Source organism: Papio anubis, chromosome 8, assembly GCF_008728515.1.
Source record: "Papio anubis isolate 15944 chromosome 8, Panubis1.0, whole genome shotgun sequence".
Lineage (NCBI taxonomy): Eukaryota > Metazoa > Chordata > Mammalia > Primates > Cercopithecidae > Papio > Papio anubis.
Genome location: NC_044983.1, coordinates 95,277,457 through 95,294,045, shown reverse-complemented (window position 1 = coordinate 95,294,045; position 16,589 = coordinate 95,277,457). Strand labels below are relative to the sequence as shown.

At 40.9% G+C, this 16,589-nt stretch overlaps 1 protein-coding gene across 1 annotated transcript; it reads left to right on the top strand.

Annotated features, from left to right (window-relative positions):
* Positions 1–185: 185 nt before the first annotated feature.
* On the top strand, positions 186–16,193 carry LOC101013819 (cytochrome c oxidase subunit 6C). Its single transcript, XM_003903019.3, has 4 exons — positions 186–556; positions 2,198–2,342; positions 6,441–6,569; positions 16,076–16,193. The coding sequence occupies exons 2-3, from the start codon at positions 2,229–2,231 to the stop codon at positions 6,552–6,554; spliced, it is 228 nt and encodes a 75-aa protein (XP_003903068.1). The 5' UTR covers positions 186–556; positions 2,198–2,228; the 3' UTR covers positions 6,555–6,569; positions 16,076–16,193.
* The last annotated feature ends 396 nt before the right edge of the window (positions 16,194–16,589 follow it).

Genomic DNA, 16,589 nt, shown 5'->3' with positions numbered 1-16,589 from the left:
CTTCCTTCAAAACCCTTGTGCTTTCTCAAGAACCCCACACAAATACCGCCCCTCTATCAAAACGTCCTCAGCTTTGCCAGGTAGAGAATTGCTTCTGCAGTAGCTGGGCCACGTCTCTGTGGTAGTGCCCACTTCATGGGATCGGTATTAATCTGTTTATCTTTCTCATCTTCTGGGCTCTGAGCTCCTAGAAGTCGGCTTTTTCACCTTTTACCCAAGCCAAACGGTTATTCGCATAAGGTTGGTTATAATTAAAACGTCGGTTTGTGCACATGGTTTGGGACTCTGTGTATGAGTACGACTAATATCTTCAATTTACTAAGAAGATAAAGAGGTCGATAAATGAGGAGGTCAAGCCCGTTTTGCAAGGTCACACAGGAAAGAAGCAGACCACGAAAATGAACGTCGCCTGTCACCTGCGGTGGGCGCGCTAGAGGTCTTTTGAACTCCTTCGGCTACCGTCGCCAGGTTCTCTCAGTGCACTGTTATTCCGCGCCTGCGCGCGGCTGGAGTGCCGTCCATTTTTCCTTTAGTTGGGAAGGACGTTGGTATTGAGGTAAGTGTGGTCCGTTTTGCATCTCCACCCCGATACTTCGGGCTGTGACAACGGCAGCCTCCCGCTTTCTCTCTGCCTCGGATTTAGTCGTGATTCTGTGTCTCGGCCGTGGTGAAGCTTCGGGCCTCTCTTCCGCATCTACCCCCTCACGCTTCCGCTGCGGCCTCAGGAGGGCGGCGGGTGGACCACAGGGACTGGGTGGGTTGCGACGGCCCCACCGAAGCCGGGTGGGCTGCGGGACCCTCGAGGACCCAGCGGGCTTCGGAGTGAGCCGACCCGGGGCCGGTACCCGCTGCGGTTTTTCCCAGCCATCGTGACCTTGGTGAGGTCATTTGATCTATTTGGCCCCGGTGTTTCTCCTGTGAGAAAAGAGGTAGTGGTTTCTTCTGCAGCTGGTCGTGAGGCGCAAGGGTCAGTGTAGGCGAAGCAGCTGGCAGCGTCGCTCGCTGTGTGGCAGCGTTTTAAGTTAGAGCTGGGAAGCTGGAGGAGGGTCACCGTGCCTGTCGCAGGAGAGAAAGGATGGGCTTCCTGCAACCTCCCTCGCCCCACGGCTTCCCATCCTACTCCCGGCCGCGTTAGCTGAAGGCCTGCAGGGACGCAAGGGTCTTTGGGCCCCCGGGTGAGGCTGGGCAAAGGAGTAGTTAGGGAATTTGGGCCCTCATGGCAATTGTCACGTTCCCGTCCAAGTTTTAATGGTATATCGTGTGATCGTGGAAAACACCTGCCTCATGATCTGACAGGGTTGTCGCGAAGGTGTAACGAGTGGACAGAAAATTTTTAGAAGAGTAAATGTTCCATAAATGGGTTTGCCATCGTTAATTACAATGTGGAGCCAGTGCTTATTTTTCTTATTGGGAAAGATTTTTGTTGCCTTTGCTCGCCCATTACTAGTGTGCCGCAGTTAGTCGCCTTTATTTATGGTAGTCGCTCAGTGTATGGGGGCCGGGGGAGGGAGAGGTGAAACAGGCTAAGCCAAGAGACAGCTTAGGCTTTGTGAGAGGAATCCATCCACTGTCGTGCTGTGATTCTCTAGGTAGTAAAATGTACTGTGCATGAGAATTCTTTTGATATGTTATTTTCTTCAGAGTTTTTCTTTTATTATTTTACCCGAGAAAGGAAAAAAAGCTCAGTAGGGAGAGCTACATGAGGTATGCAGGGCCCAGAGACCTGAATATTGGACTTCAGTCCCGTCCCTCACCCATGTCTCAACCCAAATATTATTCCTGGATTTGTGACACAAATGACAGCGTTTAGTCAGTCAATAGTTTGTGTTATTTAAATGTAAATTCTTGATGAACAATTTAGGAATTGCCTCTAATTTTTTCTTAACCCACTTGTAGGCTGGAATCCCAGCACTTTGGGAAGACGAGGTAGGGTGATCACTTGAGGGCAGGAGTTTTTAAGACCAGCTTGCGGAACATAGCTAGACCCTGTTTCTGCCAAAAAAGAAAAACATTTCATTTGTACCTGCTGCTAATCGGAGTTTATATTCAGGACAACTCCAATGCTTCCAGGTGGCCATTCTCAATGCTGCTAATCGGAGTTTATATTCAGGACAACTCCAATGCTTCCAGGTGGCCATTCTCAAGTTTATGGCTTAAATAAACTCTGTACTTAATCATATTTTCTGAATCTCTTAAGGTTGGCATACGTATCAAGGAGAGTAACTACCATGGCACCTGAAGTTTTGCCAAAACCTCAGATGCGTGGCCTTCTGGCCAGGCGTCTGCGATTTCATATGGCTACAGCATTCGTGCTATCCCTGGGAGTTGCAGCTTTGTATAAGGTATGTATGTTTTTTACTTTGTGCCAGAGGTCAAAAGTATGTGTTTTTGGTTGAAAAATCTTTTAAAGAAATCCCCCTTGTAATGTGTTTCCTTCTAACCCTTTCTACACTCACTTCAGTGTGACAGGAACTATAGCTTGTCCTCCATCTTTAAATGAAACCTGTTAGTTTGCTGGAATGCCATAACAAAGAACCATAGACTGGGTGCCTTAAATTTGCTTGCAGTTCAGGAGGCTGGAAATCTGTTGGCAGGGTTGATATCTTCTGAGGCCTCTGTTGGCTTGTAGATGGCTCCCTTCTTTGTCTTCACAGGGTCCTCTGTGGGCATATATCTGTGGCTGAACTTCTTTTCCTTTTCCTTTCCTTCCTTCCTTTCCTTTTTCTGCCCTTCTTTTCATTTTTTTTCCTTCTTTCCTTTTTCTTTCTTTCTTTGAGACAGGGTCTTACTCTGTCACCCGGTACCTGGGACTGCAGGTACATACCACCACAACTGGCTAATTTTTATATTTTTTATAGAGATGAGGTTTCAGAGTTGGTCATGTTGTCCAGGCTGGTCTTGAACTCCTGGGCTCAAGGGATCCACCTGCCTTGGCCTCCTTGCTGGGATTACAGTCGTGAGCCACCGCACCTGGCTTGCTGAATTTCTTAAAAGAATTTCAGTCAAATTGGATTAGGGCCCACCCTAAATGGCCTCATTTTAACTTAGTTATCTTGTTAAAGCCCTTATTTCCAAAAACGTTTAGATTCTGAGGTACTGAGAGTTAGGACTTAAACACATGAATTTTGGTCAAACACAATTCAACCCATTACAGAAGCTAGTATGCAGAGGGGCTCTGCCCCTCTATCCATGGGGGATTGGTTCAGGAGCCCTGACGATACTTTAAATCATCTCTAGAGTACTTATAATGCCTAATGCAATATAAATGCTATGTCAGTAGTTTATACTGTATTTTTAATTTTGTAGCATTTTTTATTTTTTTCCTCAAATGTTTTCAGTCCTTGGTTGGCTGAATCCATGAGTGTGGAACGTGCAGGAATGGTCAGCTGATTATGGTTCTGTTTGACACTTTGCGTAATTGTCACAGAATTGCATTTTAACACTCTGCCTGATGTGGATTTTGTTATGCCCTTTATTTTTAATCAAAGGCTGCATATTTACAACTTTTCCATAAAAATGCTTTTGATAATATGTTTATTATTCTTGTCATAATACCCCATGAAAGAATTCAGAGCTTTGCTTTTAAACTCTTTGTACTTAATTTTTGTTTAGTGTTTATAGTCTTTACTGGGCTGTGAGCCTCATTAAGGCAGGTACCATGTCTCTTGTTTACTGTGGCACTCTATTATTTGGTGCTGGACACACAAATAGGTTATTAAAAGGACCTGTTGAATAAGAGGCAGTGTATAAAATTCAGTACAGTGTTAGGTAATGTAGAGTTCCAAGTGCTTTGGAGGAAACAAAAGGCGTGTATCTAAATCTCTGTTCTTAAAGAACTTAGAGTCAAGTTGGGGAGGTAAAAAAAAAAAAAATTAGAAGACATTGCAAGATAGAACATAACTGAAAGAATGGTTTTGGGGGACGTTGTGGGTCACAGTTATTGTGGGTCATAGCTATTTGATAGAGGAGGTGGAATCTAAGCCTTGCAAGTTAGGGAGAGGGACTGGGTCTGGTGGCTCATGCCTGTAATCCTGGCACTTTGGGAGGCCGAGGTGGGCGGATTGCTTGAGCTCACGAGTTCAAGACCAGCCTGGGCGATATGGAGGAACTACATCTCTACTAAAATACAAAAATTAGCTGGGCATTTCTTTTCTTTTCTTTTTTTTTTTGAGACGGAGTCTTGCTCTGTTGCCCAGGCTGGAGTGCAGTGGCACGAACTCAGCTCACTGCAAGCTCTGCCTCCTGGGTTCACGCCATTCTCCTGCCTCAGCCTCCCGAGTAGCTGGGACTACAGGTGCCCACTATCATGCCCAGCTAATTTTTTTTGTATTTTTTAGTAAAGATGGGGTTTCACCGTGTTAGCCAGGATGGTCTCGATCTCCTGACCTCGTGATCCCCCCGTCTCGGCCTCCCAAAGTGCTGGGATTACAGGCATGAGCCACCGCACCCGGCCACATTTCTTCTAAAATTACAAAAATACATGATATGCCTGTGGCCTTAGCTACTTGGGAGGTTGAGGTGAGAGGTTGGCTTGAGCCTGGGAAGCAGAGGTGTCAGCCAAGATTAGGAGGCGAGGCCAGGTGCCTCACTCACGCCAGTTATCCCAGCACTTTGGGAGGCGGAGGCGGGCAGATCACCTGAGGTCAGGAGTTTGAGACTAGCCTGGCCAACATGGTGAAACCCCATCTCTAGTAAAAATACAAAAAAATTAGCTGGGCTTGGTGGCGGGCACCTGTAATCCCAGCTGCTTGGGAGGCTGAGGCAGGAAAATTGCTTGAACCCAGGAGGTGGAGGTTACAGTGAGCCGAGTTCGTACCATTGCACTCCAGCCTGGGCAATGAGCAAGACTCTGTCTCAAAAAAAACAAAAAACAACAAAAAAAATGGGGAGGCGGAGGTTGCAGTGAGCCGAGATCCCACCACTGCACTCCAGGCTGGGTGATAGAGCCAGACTGTCTCAAAAAAAAAAAATTAGGGAGAACTGGGAGAGCAAAGAGGAGATGGAACACTGAGAAAGCAGTAAGTGGACCTATGCTTTGGTACTCTTTGGAGAGACAAGCACAAAAAATCTTTTGGTACTTGAGATTCCTGCTGCCTGGCATATATAGTGGGCATGAAGTAAATGTTTGTGGAAGGGATGGATGTGATGCAGAGTTTTTGCTCCTTACTTTAGCTAAATTTGGGTTCTTGTGTCACAACCAGGAGAAATTAGGCACATGGACACACTGAAGGGTGAGGAGGGCTGAATTTATTGGGTGAAAAGGAACAAATAAAACAGACTCGGCAAAGTGAGGGGGTGTCCTGCTAACAGGCCCCCACCTCACAGATTGAATACCAGGCCACCACACAGGAGCTGAAAAGACTAGGGTCCTTCCCACTGCAAAAGGTGCAACTTCTCCTGGCTCCACCCTATTTACCCCCAGTGTGCCTGTGGCCATTAGTCAAAAAGAATCAGTCCTGAAAGGGCAGGCAAATGTGCAGTTCTCCCTCAGTGTCGTGGGATCTGGGTCCAACAGTCTGGCCTTTCAGCCTTCAGGCTGTTTTTCGAGGACCCTTGGCTGTCTCCTGTCTGTCAGATGGATGACTAAATGAAGTAGGGAGAGTCCAAATTAACCGTATGTGTAATGATGGCCCCCAGCACTTGCGCTTCTGCCTCTTTTTTTTTTTTATTTTTTTTAAGACGGAGTCTTGCTCTGTCACCCAAGCTAGAGTGCAGTGTCACGATCTCGGCTCACTGAACCCTCCGAGGCCTCCCGGGTTCAAGCAGTTCTCCTGCCTCTGCCTCCTAAGTAGCTGGGTTTACAACTGCCCGCCACCATGCCCGGCTAATTTTTGTATTTTTAGTAGAGATGGAGTTTCATCATGTTGGCCAGGCTGGTCTCCAACTCCTCACCTCGTGATTTGCCCCCCTAGGCCTCCCAAAGTGCTGGGAGTATAGGCATGAACCATCACACCCGGCCTCTGCCTCTTGATTTATTACTGGGAAGAAATTGGTAATTAAAGTAGAAGTGAAGTAGTAAAATTGGTCAGGTAAAGGGTTCTTACTACATTACTCCATCAGGTAGCATGATTTTTGTGTATTTCTGCAGAGGGAGACCCCATGTTTAAAAAGATAATAATAGTAAAATCACTTAAACTTTCCATATTTTGTCTTGGATCTTCATTTGTTCTTTCTCTGTTGAACCCTGCCCACCCTTTGTACAGAAACCTCAAACAAAACAAAATAGACACCTTATTCCCCTATTCTTTTCTTTGCAAATGTAGCTATTTCTTACACTTTGTCTTCCTTTTTATCTGTCACCACCTCCACCCCTTAGAAAATGTAGAGTTTAAATTAAAGGGTGAACAAAAACATGTGTGCTACCTTGTCTTTAGATATTATAATCTGAAATCTAATTTCCAGTAATCTGAAAAATAAACTAATGGATGGTTGCTTTTTAGGTTGGTGTGGCTGATAAAAGAAAGAAGGCATATGCAGATTTCTACAGAAACTATGATGCCATGAAAGATTTTGAGGAGATGAGGAAGGCTGGTATCTTTCAGAGTGTAAAGTAATCTTGGAATATAAAGGTAATATGGTTATTTGAAGTTACTTAAAAAATTTTCTAATTGTGGTAAAATGCAAATACAGATGACTGTCCGTGACTTACAATGTTTGGACTTAAGATTTTTTGACTTTACGATGGTGTGGAAGTGATACACATTTGGTAGAAACCGTACTTTGGATTTTGATCTTTGTCCACATGAGCAATAAGTGGCACAATACTTTTGTGATGTGGGGGAGCAGCAATGACCACATCTCCCAGTCAGACACATAATCACAAGGGTAAACAACTGATGCTGTACTTGGTAGTGTTGTGTGAGATACTCAGTGTTTTGTTATAAGCTAGGCTTTGTGTTAGATGATTTTCTGCAACTGTAGGCTAACATAAGTGTTCTGAGCACATTTAAGATAGGGAAGGCTAAGCTATGATGTAGGTTAGGTGTATTAAATGCATTTTCAACTTAAGATATTTTAAACTTATGATGGTTTTATCAGAATGTAACCTGATGGTAAGTTAAGGAGCATCTGTAAGATAAAATTTGCAGTCTTAACCATTTTTAATTGTACAGTTTAGTAGTGTTAAGTTCATTCACATTGTGCAACCAGTCTCCAGAATTCTTCTTATGGAATTGAAACTATATCCATTAAGCAACCCATTCACACCTCCACTTAGACCCTGGCAGCCACTGTGTTACTTTCTAAGAATTTGGCTACCCCAGGCATCTTGTAAGTAGAATCATATGGTATTTGTTTTCTTGTGACTGGCTTATTTCACTTAGTGTAATGTACTCAAGGTTCATCCATGTTACAGCATGTGTCAAAGTTTCCTTTCTTTTTAAAGCTGAATGATCTATTTTAGTTGTGTCACATTGTTATACATTCATCCATCAGTAGACGCTTGGGTTGCTTCCACTTTTTGATTGCGAGTGATACTGTGAACCTAGGCATACAAATATTCCTTCAAGGCCTTGCTTTCAGTTCTTTTGGGATATATTCAAAAGTGGAATTGCTGGAATCATAGGATTTTTAATCTCTTAAGAAACTGCCATACCATTTTCCATAGTGGCTGCACCATTTTACACTCTTTCCATCCTCCCCAACACTTTTTTTTAACAGGATCTCCTTCTGTCAGCCAGGCTGTAGTGCGATCATGGCTCACTGCAGCCTCAACCTCCCAGGCTCAAGGGATCTTCCTGCCTCAGCGTCCCAAGAAGCTGGCACTGTAGGCATGTGCCACCATACCTGGCTAACTTCTGTATTTGTAGTAGAGACAGGGTTTCACTGTATTACCTGGGCTGGGCTTGAATTCCTGGGCTCAGGTGATCCATCTACCTTGGCCTCCCAAAGTGTTGGGATTACAGGCGTGAGTCACTGTGCCTGGCATAATTTTGGTATTTTTGATAGTAGCCATCCTAATAGTTATGAGGTGTTATCACATTGTTGTTTTGATTTGCATTTTCCTGATTATTTGTGATGTTGAGCATCTTTTCATGTGCTTATATGCCATTTGTATGTTATTTTTGGAGAAGTTTATTCAGTTCTGCTCATTTTCAAATTTGGTTTTTTGTTTACTGGTTAAGTTGTGGTTCTGTATATATTCTGGATATTAACCCCTTATTAGATATGATCTGTAAATATTTTCTCCCATTTCATAGGTTGCCTTTTCACTCTTGTGTCCCTTGATACACAGAAATTTTGATGTCGAATTTATTTTTACTTTTGTTTTATGTGCTTTTAGTGTCATATTCAGTAGGTCATTGCCAAATCCAGTGTCATGAAGTCTTTTTTATGTGTTCTTCTGTGACTTTTATAGTTTTAGCTCTTGTCTTTAGATCTTTGATTCACTTGAATTTTTGTCTAGGGTGTAAAGAGCCAACTGTATTCTTTTACATGTGGTATCCAGTTTTCCCAAAATCATTTGTTAAGATTGTCCTCTTCCATGGAATGGTCTTGGTACCTTGGTGAAATCATTTGACTCTAAATGTGAGAGTTTATTTCTGGGCTGTCTATTTCATTAGTCTGTATGTCTGTCTTCAGGTCAGTACTACACTGTTTTGATTACACTAGTCTGTTTTATCTAAGATATGTTTCAAGACCCCTCCAGTGGATTCTTGAAACCACAGATAGTACCAAATCCTATATATATTATGTTGTTTTTCCTATACATACCTACCTATGATGACGTTTAACTCATAAATTAGGCATAGTAAGAGATTAGCAACAATAACAAAATAGAACAATGATAGTGTATAGTAATAAAAGGTGAATGTGATTTCTTAATATCTTGTTGTACTGTCCTCACCTGTTTTTGAACCGCAGTTGACTGTGGGTAACTGAAGTGGTAGAAGGTTAAACCACAAATAAGGGATGACTGCTACACTGTAGCTTTGTAGTATGCTTTAAAATCAGTAAGTGTGAGTCCTTCAGCTTTGTTCTTTTTTTCCCCCTGCCCCGAGAGTGGTCTAGCTATTTGGGATTTCTTAAGAGTGTGAATTTTAGGATGGATTTTTCTATTTCTGTAAAAAATGCCATTGGGATTTTGATAGGGATTGCATTAAATCTGTAGATTACTTTTGGTAGTATGGACATCTTAATACTATTAAGTATTCCAATCCATGAACATGGGATGTCTTTCTTCTTCTTTGTATCTTTAATTTCTTTTAGCAGTATTTTGCATCTTTAATTTCTTTTATTGTTGCTAATCTCTTACTATGCCTAATTTATGAGTTAAACTTTATTATAGGTGTGTGTGTATATAGGAAAAAACATAGCTATGTAGGGTTTGGTACCATCCGTAGTTTCAGGAATTCACTGGAGGTGTCTTGAAACATACCACCCTGGATAAAAGGAGACTACTGTAATCAAAGCAGTGTGTCCAAGGACACACATTTCTTTCCGTACTTTTCCTTTATTTTACGGTGACGTGTTTCAGTTTCCTTCTTATTTCCGTTTGTGTATATTCTGTATTTTCTTTATGTATATTCTGTATTTACTGTGGGGATTGCATGATTGAGATTTGCTAGTTTTTTTTTTAGCAGTGTACAGGTATATATCTGTTTCATCTAGGTCAGTGTTTAAGTCTTTCATATTCCTGGTTAAATACATTCCTAAGTATTATTTTTGTGCTATTATAAATAGAATTATTTTCTTTTCTTTTTTTTTTTTTTTTTTTGAGACGGAGTCTCGCTGTGTCTCCCAGGCTGGAGTGCAGTGGCTGGATCTCGGCTCACTGCAAGCTCCGCCTCCCGGGTTCACGCCATTCTCCCGCCTCAGCCTCCCAAGTAGCTGGGACTACAGGCGCCTGCCACCACGCCCTGCTAGTTTTTTGTATTTTTAGTAGAGACGGGGTTTCACCATGTTAGCCAGAATAGTCTCGATCTCCTGACCTCGTGATCCACCCGCCTCGGCCTCCCAAAGTGCTGGGATTACAGGCTTGAGCCACCGCGCCCGGCCGAATTATTTTCTTAATTTCCTTTTTTAGGGATTCCTTTATTTCCTTCTTGTTGGTGTATAGAAAGAGCTGATTTTTGTATCCTCCAACTTAGCAGAATTCATTTATTTTGATTTATTCTGACACTTCTGTGTGAGAAAACTTTAGGGTTTGCTGGAGGTAAGATTATGTGATCTGTAAACAGATAGTTTTACTTATTCCTTTCCTTTTTGGATGCTGCTTATTCCTTCTTGCCTTATTGCTCTGGCTAGGACTTCCAGTACTACATTGAATAGAAGTGGCAAGAGTGGGCGTCCTTGTCTAGTTCTAGGTCTTAGAGGAAAAGCTTTCACGTTTTCTGTGTTCACTATATTAGTTTGTCCTTTTTGGCCATGGTTGGGTTGAAGTACATTCCTTCTGTTGATAGTTTTGATCATGAAAGGATGTTGAATTTTGTCAAATACTTTTTCTGCATTTTTTTGAGATGTGTTTTTTATCCTTCATTCTGTCAGCGTGGTATGTCACAAAATGTGTTGAACTATCCTTGCATCCTAGGGATAAATTCCACTTAATCATGGTGTATGATTCTTTTAATGCACTGTCAAATCTGGTTTGCTAGTGGTTTGTTGAGGATTTTTTGCATCTGTGTTCAAGGATTTGGCCTATAGTTTTCTTGTGTGTTTGTCTTTGGTATCAGGATAATGCTGGCCTTATAGAATGAATGTGGAAATGTTCCCTTTTTCTCACTGTTTTTGGAAAAACTTGAGGAGGATTGGTGCTGGTTTCATAGAGGTCTGGGCATGGTGGCTCATGCCTATAATCCCAGCACTTTGGGAGGCTGAGAAAGGAGGATCACTATAGCCCAGAAGTTAAAGATCAGCCTGTGCAACATGGCAAGACCCCGTCTCTACCAAACAAACAAACAAACAAACAAAAATAAATACATATATATATATATATATTTTTTAATTAGCTGGGTGTGGTGGTGCATGCCTGTAGTCTCAGCTACTTGGGAGGCTGGGGCAGGAGGTTCACTCGAGCACGGGAGTTTAAGGCTGCAGTAAGCTATGATCACAGCACTGTACTCCGTCCTGGATAACAGAATATGAGACCCTGTCTCAAAAAAAGTTTGGTAGGATTCACCATGTGGTCTTGAACTCTTCTTTGTTGAAGTTTTTGGCTACTGACTAAAAATTCCTACTAGTTATAGATGTTCAGATTACTTTTTTCCTGATCCAGTCTTGGTTAGGATTTCTAGGGTGGGTGTGGTAGCTTATAAAGCCTCTAATCCCAGCACTTTGGGAGGCCAAAGCAGGTGAATTGCTTGAGCCCAGGAGTTTGAAACCAGCCTGGGCAGCATGGTGAAACCCCGTCTCTACAAAAAAAAAAAAAAATACAAAAAATAATGTGTGTGATGGCGCATGTCTGCAGTCGCAGCTACCTGGGAGGATCACCAGAGCCTGGGAGGTCAAGGCTGCAGTGAGCAGTGATTGCACCATTGCACTCCAGCCTAGGTATCAGAGGGAGATGCTGTCCCCACCCCCCGCAAAATTTTCTTTTTTGAGTTGTGTATTTCTGTTTCTTCTAGGTCATCTCGTTTTTTTACATGTAATTGTTCATAGCATTCTTACTCCTTTTAGATCTGTACAATCAGTTGTAATGTTCCCTCTGTTATTTGGTGGTTCTCTTTTTTATTAGTCTGACTAAAGGTTTGTCGATTTGATCTTTTCAAAGAACTGACTGTTGGCTTTGATTTTTCTCTATTGTAGTCTATTTTGTTTATCTCTAATATTATTTACTTCAGATACATTTGGGTTTAATTCCTCTTTTTCTAGTTCTTAGGTTGATATAGTTTTTCTTTTAAAATTTCCTTGTAATTTATTTTTAATTTATTGATTGATAGAGTCTGTTTAACTGAAACACATTTGTGGATTTTCCTCTTTTCCGTTGGCTTTTGATTTCTAGTTTCATGCCATTGTGATCAGAAAAGATACTTTGTATGATTTCCAGTCTTTTAAAATTTAAGACTTATTTTGTGACCTAAAATATGGTTTGTCTTGGAGAATGTTCCATGTGCTCCTGGGAAAAATGTGTATTCTGTTGTTAGATGGAGTGTTTTGTTAAGTCCAGTTGATTTATAGTGTTGTTCAAGTCCTGTGTTTTCTTATTAATCCTTCTGTCTAGTTGTTCTGTCAGTTATTGAAAGTGGAGTATTGAAGTCCTCCACTGCTATTGTAGAGCTGTCTGCTTCTCCCTTCAATTCTGTCAGTGTTTGCTTCATATATTTAGAGCTCTGATGTTTGGTGCATATGTATTTATAATTGCTAGATCTAGAATTAATCTTTTTAAATTATAGAATGTTCTTGTTTGTCTCTTGTAACATTTTAGACTTGGTCTATTTTGTCCCATTTAGTGTAGCTACCCCTGTTCTCTTGGTTACTATATATGTGGTACACCTTTTTCCACCCTTTCACTTTCAGCTTACATCTACAATGAGTCTTACATCTTGTGTGTCCTTACATCTACAGTGAGTCTTGTAGACAGCATATAATTGGATCCAGGTTTTTAATCCATTCTGTCGTTGTCTTTTGGTTGGGGAGTTTAATCCATTTACATTTAAGGTTATTACTGATAAAGACACAGTATTGCCATTTTGTTTTCTGTATGTCTTACAGCTTCTTTGTCCCTCATTTCTTTCCTCATTCTTTTATAGTGACATGTTTCAGTCTTTCCTTTTGTATTCAGTATTTTCTTTGTGGTTACCATGGGAATTACGTGAAATATGCTAAAGTTATAATGATTTATTTTAAACTTATAACAACTTCAATTGCATATAAAAACTCAACTCCTTTACACCACCCACCCTCTTCTCCTGTGTTACTGGTATCACACATTATGTGTTTATATATTATGTATCCATTAACATGGACCTATAGTTCTTATGCTTTTGTCTTTTAAATCCTATAAAAGAATTAAAAGTGAACTTACAGACCAATTTTTTTTTTTTTTTTTAAAGAGATGGAGTCTCACTCTGTCACCCAGGCTGGAATGTAGTGATGCAATCTCGGCTCACTGCAACTGCCACCTCGTGGGTTCAAGCAATTCTCATGCCTCAGCCTCCCGAGTAGCTTGAATTACAGATACGCCCCACTGTGCCCAGCTAATTTTTATATTTTTAGTAGAGATGGGATTTCACCGTGTTGGCCAGACTGGTCCTGAACTCCTGACTGCAAGTGATTTGCCTGCCTGGACCTCCCAAAGTGCTGGGACAACAGGCATGAGCTACTGTACCTGGCACAAACCAAATTTTAATACAAGTTTCTGTATTCTTTGCCAGAGAACTTTATATTTTCACATGACTTTGAGTTACTGACTGGTGTCCTTTTTGTTTCAACTTGAAGGATTCCCTTTAGCATTTCTGTAAGGCAAATCTAATGATAAAACTCCTTTGACTTTTTTATCTGGGAATTTCTCCTTCATTTTTGAAGGACTGTTTTGTGGGATGTGTTATTCTCAGTTGACAGGTGTTTTGTGTGGTTTTTTAAGCTCTCTGCCCTTTTTCTTTTCTGGGACTCCCATAATACCTATATTGGTCTGCTTGGTGTAGTCAGATGTCTTAAGCTAGTTACTTTTTTTTTTTCTCTTCCAGACTTTTAAAAATTTAATTTTATAGAGATGGGGTCTCACCATGTTGCCTAGGCTAGTCTTGAACTCGTAGGCTCAGGTGATCCTACCACCTTGGCCTCCCAAAGTTTTGGGATTACAGGCATGAGCCACCATGTCTGGCCTGCTCTTCAGACTTGATAACTTCAAATGATCTGTCTTCAAGTTTCCTGATTCTTTCCTCTGCCTGAGTCTGCTGTTAAATCCCTCTAGTGATTCCTACCCCTTCTCCCCCCATTCAGTTACTATATTTTTCACCTCCAGAGTGTGTTTGGTTTTTAGAAATCATTTTCTCTTTGTTTATATTCTCACTTGTTTATATAATGTTTATCTAATTTTGCTTAGTTGTCCACATTCTCCTTTAGCTCATTGAGCATTTTTTAGATAGTTTTTCTTAAGTTTTTTAGAGTTAGTCAGCAGTTTCTGTTTCTTCAGGGTTGGTTTGTGGAGATTTGTTTCTTTTAATCGTTCATGTTTCTGTATTTCTTTATGTGCCTTGTGATCTTCTGTGAAATTCAGGCATTTGCAAAACCAGCTACCTCTCCCTGTGCAGACTGGCTCCGTGCATGGAAAGGCCTTCACTGATTAGCGCACCATAAAGGCTTGGTGTCCTCTCAAACTTTTTCTGGGGATGCCATCTTCCCTGGGCCTGTGCATATGCATTAGTTTTAGTTTCCTCCTATACACAGCTGCCTTTAGTTTTTCTTAGTTTTCCTGAGTTTGCCTCCAGCTTCCTCTCGGAGTCTTAGCTGTTCTGTTGTATTCTTTTGCCTCTGCTCTCTTGCCCACAGGTTTCTGTAGGTCTGTGTTCCCCTGCAGCTCACTCATGCCATGGTACCCATTATTGCTTTCAGCTCTTTCCAACCTCCTGTCCAAATTATGCCGTTGTTCCCATTAGCACTCTGATTCAGGCAAGACAGAAAGCAGTCCCTTGGGCAGCTCCATACAAACCAGAACATTGCAGGCCAGTTTCATTCTTTATGTCCTAAGGGAAGAGACAGGGTAGTTTTCTTCTGACTGTATTGCACTGAGGAGGGCGTTTGGCAAGAGTGAGCAAAAATGCCATTTCCTGCTACTTTGAGTGTGACTTTTTCTTGGTTAGGTGGTTCCTTTGGTTGCTGCTCAACTGGTTTCTAGAGTTCTTACAAAGCTAAACTTTTTAAAATTTTTGGTCCATATGTTTACTCATTATTTTTTGTGGAGGTTTGGGGACCTGGAGCTTCACAGTCTAAATCTATCTTGCTGACATGAAACTACTTTTTATGTTTAAAATCATTTTTATAGGTTATACTATTAATTGTTAGATTGGCATTATGAATGTTACACTTTTAGAAGTCACTTTTTAAAAAAAAAAGTATTTGGGACACTATAGTTTGTTAGGTGGGTGTCCACGAGTGACTAGCTGGCTTTCCATAGGTCTGGTTTGGTCTGTTGTATTCACAAGGTCCTTATGCCTCATGGACAGTGTGAATTAAAGTTCTATATCTAGAAAAGGACGGACTGCTGTGCTGATGAAAAGTCATCTAAATTGATTTGATAGCACGTATGAAGTACCTGATACTTCCTACTCTGGAATCTTATGTGTATATTTAACAAAAAAGAACAATGTAAAGTCTCTTTTTGACACTTCAGTCTGGGTTTATGCCTTGTAAATGAGTTTGCTGTGACACAGAGAATGTGAAACTGTTATTTTGGCAGTATTCCTAAATAAGCATTTCAGTTGCACTATATATATGGGGGTTACATCCCAATAAACCTTATATGTTGAGAATATCATAAGTCAAAAATGCATGTAAGACCCCAGAAAATCCATTAGAAAGTCAAAAAATTGTAAGTCAAACCATCATAAGTTGGGTATCATGTGTATTAAGGAAAAAAGATCAAGAAAATACTAATAGTTGTTTATAATCTTAACATATCTGCTTTAACTTTGAAATTTTCAGAATTTACAGGGAGCATGCGTTTTATAATCAGAAGATATTAATAGGCTAAATTTGTTAGATTTTTACCATTTTTAAGATTATGTTTAAAAACCTATATGAGAGAACATTTGGAGACAGGAACAAAAATATGGCTTGGAACAGAAACAATATGTGGCTAAATAAGGGGCAATGGCGGTGGGGTGGGGGTAGTGGTGGGCGTAGAATTGAGGAGAAGGAAAAAAGCAGAATTTGTTCAATATACACAAGCAATGACAGTAAGGTGTGGTATGCCCAAAATGGAAAAGAGGCTATTCAGAGTGGTCAGGGAGCTTAAAGGAGCTTAAAGGAGAGTGAAACTTGGAGTCCAGGTAGCCTGAACTGTGCTTTTTCTGTGGCTAAGGGTGAGTGATCAAGGTGTGAAGTCTACTAGTAGGAATAGACCTCAATTGATCCTCAAAGATGGTGAGTATTGAGAGAGTGTTTATCACTAACTTAGCCTTTGTGTTTCTCTTCACAGAATTTCTTCAGGTTGGATTACCTAGAAGTTTGTCACTGACTCCTGAACTATGACACATGAATATGTGGGCTAAGAAATAGTTCCTCTTGATAAATAAACAATTAACAAATACTTTGGACAGTAAGTCTTTCTTAGTTTTTAATGATAATGCAGGGCACTTAATAGCATCAGAATTGGTTTGGGATTTAACTGTTTATGAAGCTAATTTGATTTCCATGTTCTTTAAAATTTCATTGTTCTAGCACATCTTTAACTGTGATAGTTTGTCCGTTTCATTGCAGTTACTTGGTCTTGGGCCATGGATTAAAGTGTTCTTCATGAGCCTGTAAGACTACTGTACTGTGGGCTCTAAGAAGAGATAGAATCCTAATAAAATCTATCCCTTGGCCTTCATTGTCACTATTTGGTAGCTGTGCCACCACCAGATAGTTGAAATAGGTAATTCAAATGTAGGGTTTCTTACTCAATATTGCTTTATTAATAACAAGCTAACAGTATGTAATAGAATTTGGAT